At 49.9% G+C, this 9,143-nt stretch overlaps 1 protein-coding gene across 1 annotated transcript; it reads right to left on the bottom strand.

Annotated features, from left to right (window-relative positions):
- Nucleotides 1-1,376: 1,376 nt before the first annotated feature.
- On the bottom strand, nt 1,377-4,986 carry LOC309683964 (olfactory receptor 14A16-like; the record flags this gene model as incomplete). Its single annotated transcript, XM_082499931.1, has 2 exons — nt 1,377-2,246; nt 4,939-4,986. 2 exons carry the CDS (start codon nt 4,984-4,986, stop codon nt 1,377-1,379), a joined length of 918 nt encoding a protein of 305 aa, XP_082356057.1.
- Between the last annotated feature and the right edge of the window lie 4,157 nt (nt 4,987-9,143).

Genomic DNA, 9,143 nt, shown 5'->3' with positions numbered 1-9,143 from the left:
TGATAAACTGGAACCAGTTCAGGGGAAGCCACCGAGACAGCCAGGGCTTGAGACCTCGCCCTGAGAGGAGAGGTTGAGGGAGCTGGGCTTGTTCAGTCTGGCAAAGGTAAGTTCTTTGGGGGAAACACGTAGCAGTGTAACTGCCTACGGTGATATGTCCAAGAAGACATTTTCAGGCAGAGCAAAACATGAGGACAAGAGTCAATGAGAGACAAGAGAGCATAAGGTCAGATGTAGGCAGAAACTTCTCCAACATGAGGACAGCTGAGCTGTGGAAGCTGTTTCCCAGAGAGTGTGCACCAGCTCCCTCCTGCATGTTTTCAAGACCCGTCTGGACATAGCACTAAGTTATATGGTATGACCCTGCTTTCAGCAGAAGGTTGGTCTGCATGCTTCCTGAGGTCCCTTCAAGCCTGAATGACACTGTCCTTCCTTCCCTGTCACCTTGTAAGCATTACAGAAAGCACTCAGGTTCTCCCTGACCACAGATGTAATTCACAACAAGCATAGGACTGCTTCACAGGGATCCCAAACAGCCCTGACCACTGCCTTGTCTTCTTTCACTCCCGTTTATCCTCTTCTCCCCCTCTCACATTCTTCTTTTTAAACATCCTTATACACTCAGATCCGCCTACCCTGATAACCCTTTCCCCATGCACCATGCTCTTGGGGCTGCGGTACTTTCTAGCTTGGGCAGTAAATCCTTTCAACGTATGCCCCATGTCATTGCGTGTAGTGTCCTGCAATTCCTGATGCTATTATCCTGTCAGAGCTATCACAGGTGAGGATGAGCCATCTCACACTTGCTTTTAAGAGCTTGAAAAGTGGAGCTTCAGTCCAAGGGACTTGAAACACTTGAGAGTTTGGCCAACAGAAAGCTCCTGAAGGTAAACCAGGTGAAGGAGGTGATGTCTACACAGGGGAAGAATAACCCCATTTATTGGGTGTAGGTAGCGCAGGGGCTGCAGGGATGGTCTCTGGGAGAAGAGGCAAGGGGCCAACCCATGCAACGCACAGCTGGTTCTAGATGCATCAGCAACAGCCCCACTGCTGGTAAGAGCTGAGCAGATATTCCCTGCAGCCTTTTGGGCCTCAGTTCCTTGAACTTGTTCTTGACACCAGTTTTGGAAGTCAATGCCAAGCCTCGGGCTCTGCACTAACAAAATCCTGTTTCATTAGAGAGATGCCACATAGGAGCCCAGCTATAACGTAGTGATAGAAACATTTACAGAAAGCCTCTGGGTGAGACAGACAGGCTTTCTGTCCCTGGAGAAGAGGGATGACTGCAATAGTTCATGTATGACCATGATTATCAAGGAAAAAAAAAACAAAAGCATACTACTTGTCTGAGATAAACTGGAAATGACTTGTGCATTTCACTGCTTCTGAAGTACCACCGGTAGGATGAGTTTATTCAACGAGTCTTTCAGCTCCTTGTTCCTCATGCTGTAGATGAGGGGGTTCACTGCTGGAGACACTACTGAGTATGCAACAGTAACCACCACATCCAGAGTTGGGGAGGAGATGGAGGGGGGCTTCAGGTAGGCAAGCATTAAAGTGCTGATGAACAGGAAGACCACGGCCAGGTGAGGGAGGCACGTGGAAAAGGCTTTGTGCCGTCCCTGCTCTGAGGGCATCCTCAGCACCACCCTGAAGATCTGCACATAGGACAGCATGATGAAAACAAAACAAGCAAAGATTAAAAATGCACTAACTGCAATTAGCCCGGCTTCTCTGAGGTTTAAGTCTGAGCAGGAGAGCTTGAGGAGGAGCAGAATCTCACAGAAGAACTGGTTCACAGCATTGCCTTTGCAGAGTGGTATTGAAAATGTGGTAACAGTGTGCAGAACAGAATTGAGAAAGCCACTGCCCCAGGCAGCTGCTGCCATGTGGACACAAGCTCTGCTGCCCAGGAGGGTCTCGTAGTGCAGAGGTTTGCAGATGGCAACATAGCGGTCATAGGCCATGATGGTGAGAAGGGAATATTCTGCTCCAATCAAGAAGACCAGCAGAAAGACTTGTGCAGCACACCCCCCATAGGAGATGGTCCTGGTGTCCCAGAGGGAATTGGCCATGGCTTTAGGGACAGTGGTGGAGATGGAGCCCAGGTCGAGGAGGGAGAGGTTGAGGAGGAAGAAGTACATGGGGGTGTGGAGGCGGTGGTCGCAGGCAATGGCAGTGATGATGAGGCCGTTGCCCAGGAGGGCAGCCAGGTAGATGCCCAGGAAGAGCCAGAAGTGCAAGAGCTGCAGCTCCCGTGTGTCTGCGAATGCCAGCAGGAGGAACTGGGTGATGGAGCTGCTGTTGGCCATCTGTTGCCTCTTGCCACAGGGTCGTGTCCAGTGAGGAAAAGACAGTGAAAAGTTAGGGTATACCTCTCTGAGGAAAACCTACTTCATTTTTTTTAGAAATCCCTCAAAATGCCTCTGTCTTTTCACTAACACGTTTGTGCAGCTCCCTTTTCCTTGAGCTGCGACTGGTACTGGCTGAGGCTGCCAGGAGAGCAGGGGTGCTGCTGAGGGCTCTGGAGAAGTCAGTTCTGCCATGCAGCAAATGTTCAACAGGAACACAGGGTGATTTCAGATGAAATCTGCTTCTGATAGAGAAGAGCTTTTTACCATTGTTGCTCCCAATTCACTCAACTACAGCATAGAACTCTGGAGATTTTGATTTGTTTAATTTGTTCGAGTTGCCCCACCACACTGGAGGATTGTTTTTAAAACAGATATTTTTTTGCATTTCTGCTGTACTGGAAGTGAAATATTGTGGGTCCTGAGATGTAAAGGGGCTGTCCCTTAGTGTTGAGTGAGGAGATGTGTCTTCTCCAGGGGGCTCCCAGATGACACAGAGATGCTACGGCAGAGTGGTGAGCTGATGGAGAGGAGCCTGCAGCCCAGCAGCCCCTCCCACCCCCAAGAAAGAGAGGAATATCCTAAAGATGGGGTGTCCTGAGGTGGGGGTGGAGGGCGGTGGGGGTGTATGTGAACTCAGTCCCAGACCCTCCCATGGCAGCGCTCAGAGCCTGCAGTCGGTGGGAAAAGGCAGCACAGAGAGCCGGGGAAACATGGAGAAATGCCTCAATGTCCCTGCCAAGGCAGGCAGGACAGGGACAGGCAGATGGTCACTCAGGAATTTCTCCTCCCCAGGGGTGGGGCTGCTGAGGAGGCTACTCAGGCAGAAAGGCCACAGCCTGGAGGGCAGAGGCTCTGCTGGGTGGAAGAGGAGAAAGAGGCTTTGCTCTGGGGAAGGCTTCTGCCCTGCTGGGGATGGCAGGAAGGTGCCCAAATCCCCCCTCCCTCGGCATTTCTGGTAGCAGCACCCTCTCCCTCCCTCCCTACGTCTCTCTTTCCTAAACCTGTCCCTGCTGGGAGCTGCTTCTCTGTCCCCACCTCTGTGCCCCCTCATCACTCACAGACCTCATCCCACCCTTTGCGGGCTCAGCTCTGCTTTGCAGACACCTCCCAAAGGAGGGGCACTGCCCATGGGCATCTCCACGGTAGCAGGAGCCAACCAGCATGTCACAAAGCCTGAGGAAGCTGGAAAGGGGATGCTGGTGCTATGTGCAGACTGATGGGTGCTGAAGGCACTTGCTGAGGTTCCTCGTAAACCTCAGAGTGGTGGCTTAGGAGCCCCAGCCCTTTTCTAAGCCAGCCAGCCTTATCTCCATTCCCATGCAGACAAACCAGCGAAAACTCCAAGCACAGCTTCAAGAAAGAACAGGCTTGAGCAGGACAAGGCTGCCCTGGTCATACTCATGTAAAGTCCCCTCCAGACAAGTCTCGGTTGTGAGCAGGGGCTAAGAGCAGCCCTGACCCACCCATCACCCCCTTGACAGGCAGAAGGACCCTGCCCTGCCGTGGGTCTCTCCGTCTACCCAGAGCTTCTCCCTGCAGCGCCGTGGGGACCTCCCTGGGCAGGCTGAGTGCTGAGCCCGGCAGCAGCAGAGTCTCTGACGCGGCATACAGCTCCCAGGGGTGGAGAGACACAGCTCTGAAGGACAGCCCGGGGCACTCTGGGGTGCACCCCGTGGCTTCCCACCCCAGCAGCCATCCTTGGCAGAAGGGAGGTGGCATGCCCTGTCCTTCTGGCAATTTTGGCAGCTAATAACAGCTCCACAAAATGTCCTCCTCCTCTGTGCTAGAGAAGCCGGCAGAAACACTGAGACACATCCTCCCAGCCATGAGCTGGGCCAGCTCTAGAGGAGCCCTCCAGGGTTCTCCTCTGCCTTGCCCTGCAGCCAGAGACTTACCATGTTAAGGGCTGTTGGGGGATTTCTCCTGCAGTGAGATTTAAGCTGTCTTCCCGCTTCAGAGAGCTGTTGAAATCGTGTTCTCTCCTTTCCCCTTGTCACCTGCAGGCAGTGCCCCCGGCCCTGATGGGCTTTGCAGAGGAGCTGCTCCTGGGCAGAGCTGCCTCACCGCAGCGCTGCCCGGTTGCCACCAGCTCCCCCTGTCCTAGGAGCCTGGATCAGCTCAGGAGAAGAGACCCAGCCCAAGGGGTCACTGTCTCCGCCCCAGCTCCCTGGAGATTTCCCTGGTGCTCCAGGTCACCCCTGGGGAATGTCCTTTGCAGTCAGCAGAAGGAATCACCAATTGTCCCTCTCTAAAGAGCAGAGAGAGACTGACTCCAGCAGCATGGTTTGTCACAGCAGAGTGTGGTTGCCTGCAAAGGCTGTAAATGTTCCCCTCTGGAAATGCCATTACTGCCCTAAATGAAAGGACACACAGGGTGGGACAGGGAGGGGTTGGCTTCCCCTGTGCAGGGCAGCGATTCAGCTGAGGGAATGCAGGCGTCTCATCCCAAGCTGGAAGCCCTCGGGCTAAAGCAGTATTCCCTTCCCCCTCATCATCACAGCCATAGCCTGAGACCACCGCCTCCACACCCCATGTACTCCTTCCTCCTCTGCGTCTCCCTGCTGGACCTTGGCAACATCTCTACCACTCTGCCCAAATCCATGGCCAGTTCCCTCTGGGACAACAGGGCCATCTCCTACATGGGATGTGCTGCACAGGCCTTTCTCTTTGTCTCCTTGGTGTGAGCTTAGTGCCCTCTTCTCACTGTCACGGTGTCCTGGTTTCAGCTGAGAGAGAGTTAATTTTCTTTCTAATCGTTGCTGTGTTTTCAGATTGGGTATGAAAGGAATGTCAATGATGAGTATTGGTTTAGCTGTTGCTAAGTGAAGTCTATACTGGTCAAGGACTTTTTCCAGCTTCCCACAGAAGCTGAGAAGGAGCACAGACATAACATGATGATGTCATGCTCAGTATGGAAATGGAGGCTTGCTGTCGTGAAGAATCTGTGATCTGTGCTTGGGTCGGGCTGGGAAACCAATATACCAGATAGTGAGAGGGACTTGTGTATTGTATATTCTTTTACCATTTTTGTTATTATTAGTGTTATTTTCCTTTTCCTTATTGTTCTATTAAACTGTCTTTATCTCAACCCACAAGAGTTTGGTTTTTTTTTCCTTTCTCATCTTTTTCTCCCTCTTCTCCCTACCTTTCTGGGGTGGAAAGCAGGGCTGAGAGAGAGGCTGCCTGGTCCTATTTGCTGGCTGGGGTGAAACCACAACACATGGCCTACGACCGCTAGGTTGCCATCTGCAAACCCTTGTCCTGTGAGACCCTGATGAGCAGCGGGACTTGTGTCAAAATGACAACAGCGGACTACGGTTGCAGTTTGTTCCATGCTCTGCTGCACAACGCTAATACATTTTCCCTACCAGTCCACCAAGGCAATGCCCTGGACCAGTTCTTCTGTGAATTTCCCCGAGACCCTCAAGCTTTCCTGCTCAGAATCCCACCTCAGGGAGGGTGCTGGGGCTTAGGGGGTTGGGGTTTCTCTTAGCAGTTTACATTCAGGCAAACCTGAAATTCTGCTGAGAGTTTCTACTTCATGCTCAGGGTAGGGTGAGGGGTAAGAGCTTCCCTTTTAGGGTTGGGGATCAGGGTGAGGCTCAGGGTGAGGGTTTGGAATTCTTCTTAGGGCTTCTTGTAATTGATGTGAGTACTGGTCAGCTTTGTGGGTTGGGGGGGGGTTAGGGATAGAGGTGAGGACCAGGGTTAAGGCTAGCATGGCATGAGTAGGGACCTCACAGAGAGCAACTAAGTGCTGTCCCTCTCACGCACCTCTCCTCTGACCTTCCCCGCACTCCCTTCTCTCTTTGTTGAAATGGTCAGGCTTATGGAGCACCTCACAGTGCTGCTTCTGAGCAGCCAGCTTCCTCCAGCAGAAATGACATCCCAACCTACTCTCCAGAAAGGACACTTTTACCTTCATCTTCCTCTTGCCTGCCCCTAACCTCTCATCTCATCTCCCTGGCCTTTCTCCACAGAACCTCACAATCCCTCTCCTCCTTCTACCTCCTGGGAAACATGAGTGAGGCTTAGGAGAGGGGTTGAAGAGGAAGGGAGGTTGAGGGACAGGATGAGGGAGTTGGGTTAGGGTTTAGGCTTGAGGCACCTGGTGAGGGTTTCAGCTTTGGCATTAGTGTTCAGGGAAGGGCTAAAGATGAGAGCTCCAGGTTTGGTGTTCGGGTCAGGGTAGAGGCAAAGGTTTGGGGTGAGCTGGGTAGTGCCAGGTCTTAGAGGCAAGGGGGTGTAGGCACTCTGCGTGCTTCTGCCCTCGTGGTGACCAAAGGGATATCTCAGCTGGTCAGGACCAAAAGCATCACCATTTCAATGGTCTGGGGATCAGCACTGGGCCCCTTGGCTTGACAGGACACATCCAAGGGGCTACATGACACGGGACGTCTCGGCCTCCTTTCTTTGTCATCCCCAAATCGCTGCCTCTGAGTTTCTGCTCCAATCAGCCCCCAGGGAAGCCCGCTTCAATTCCCTGAAACAGCTTCATCACCCACAGCCTCAGCAGACCCTGCTAAACCTCCAAGCCTCTTTATTCCTGCCATGGCCCTCCACTCCCTGTGACTTTCCCCTGGGAGCTTGTTAGTGTGCAGCAACTGTAATGAGTTTATTCTTGCATCTCAATTTCTGTACGGTTGCAGAGGGATTTTTAGGAGAGTGTGTCTTTGAGGAAGAGTTTTGCAAAGTCTGATGATGTTAACAAGCACATGATGGAACACAGGTTCTTTTCTTTCTCAGTCATGATTCAGTGCTGCTTTCCACATTGACAAATGATTTTTTATTTGACTGTCAAATGTTGCCCACAACACCCCAACTTCATTTGCTAGAGGTGGGCATGGGATCAGGAGGCAGAGGCAACCAGGTAGATGTGACCACAGGAAGATGGGCAGGGAGATCGCGAGAGACATGAGTTGGTGACAAGGCTCTGGGCTGGGAATTTGGCCAAGAATGGATGCTGAGCTCTGCCTGAGAACCTGAGAAATTTTGTCAACATTTAAAAAGCTGTGAGCACTTTGTCACTCGCTGCAGTGATTGAATACTTCTAATAAAACAAATAAATTTTCCCCGAGTCATGTCAAATGGAGAATATTAATATATGTTCAGTATTTTTTGGCCATGTCTTCTTTCCTCAGTCGTGAGGATTTTTGTCCTCTCCTTCCACATTGTTTCTTCAGTCACCTCTCACCGCTGTGACCTTCAGGGAGTTGCTGCTTTCCCCTTCAAGGAGCTTAAAGCTCTCCTGTGTTCTTGTAGTCTGCTGAATTAACTCTTAAACCAACTTGCAAACTGTGTATATATTAATAATTTCCTCTTCTCTTGTCTAAAGTGTGTCATGTACGGTCATTGCTTGAGGAAACTGGACCTTATTGGAGGTTTGGACCTGGCATGCAGTTGAGGAGAGCTTTGCTTCTTTTTATTAATTTGTTAATTTAATAAGAAATATTGGTTTATCATATAATTGATAAAAATCAATTATAATTTATTGATTAATAATTAATAATTGTATTTTACTTGTGGTTGTTCAATATTAATTACAAACCTGTATCTATTTACAGACAACTCTCAGGTTAAATCAGGTGGGAATTGGTACAAAGAAGCTGTAACAGTGATCTACAGAGTTCAGTGCAGAAATGTGATGTAGGAAAAGAATGCAAGTCCCAGGCGGCCCCCGAGAGAAGTGGTGGGGTTGGGGAGGTGGGGAGGAAAGTTGTACATACAGTGGGGGACCACAAGGAGACAGCTGTTGCTGCCTCTGGAGATCTGCTCAGGACACCCTCTGCTTCAGTATCAGTTGGAGAAAGCTGCCAGCACTTCTGTACACTGAAAACATAAAATAAAATATGCTTCAAAATTAAAACCAATTTTTTTTTCTGTTCACATTGAAATCTTCCACTGTAAGTAGATCCTGAGACCTCTCCAATTAGCTGTATTAGACGCCCTGCAGAAAATTACAGAAGAGATGTTGCTCATTTGGGCTTTCTGCACTTTAACGAGCCCCATGGCGTATTTGGTGCTGAGCCCATGAACCTCAGATACTGAGAGGAGATTGAACAACCTGTCCAGGAGTTAAAGTCAGCAGCAAATGCCAAAGTGTGTTGGAGCATTAATTGGCTGCACGGAGGGCCCTTCCAGAGCAAGCCTCCCCATGGGTTTGTTAGAGCAGAGGGAAAGATTTGACACAGTTATGATGCACAGTGATTAAAAATTTATTAGTGATTTAAGGTAGATCAAGAGGTGGGATTTTAGCAGCACTTAATCATTAACCAATTTAGAGGTTTGCAAAGTGATTTAACAAAATAATTGAACAGCGACTTAGCTACAGATTCGAAGATGGCAAGATTCACACTAATGTACTATAGAGTATTCCAAATCAATACATATACATATGGGCAAGAGCACACGTCTCAAGTTAATACATATGCACATAAGGAAAGCATATAAGTGCGCATGCACATACACCTCCACACAGACAGAGGTCTTTGATTCCTGGAATCAGGAATTTCATAATAGCATATTAGCTATAATGATAATAAATTCATAATGGCTCTAACGAACCAATAGGTACTGCTTTTAACTCCTACGCGTACATGGACAAACAGCAGAATATCCACATCCACAAAGCTAATGTGTATATCACAAACACATAGGTGGAGGGGTGGGTGGGATAGAGGCTAGCCTATAGTCACAATTTCCCTTTCCGGAGTTTAGGATAAATACTCACAATGCATCGGTGTTCCTCAAGGGGCAGTAGTTGAGGCTCAAGAGGGATTCTCTCACCCT

The sequence above is a fragment of the Vanellus vanellus genome (assembly GCF_965231255.1).
Source record: "Vanellus vanellus genome assembly, contig: HAP1_SCAFFOLD_35, whole genome shotgun sequence".
Classification (NCBI taxonomy): Eukaryota; Metazoa; Chordata; class Aves; order Charadriiformes; family Charadriidae; genus Vanellus; species Vanellus vanellus.
Note: the sequence above shows the minus strand (reverse complement) of the source record. Positions and strands in the feature narration are given on the sequence as shown.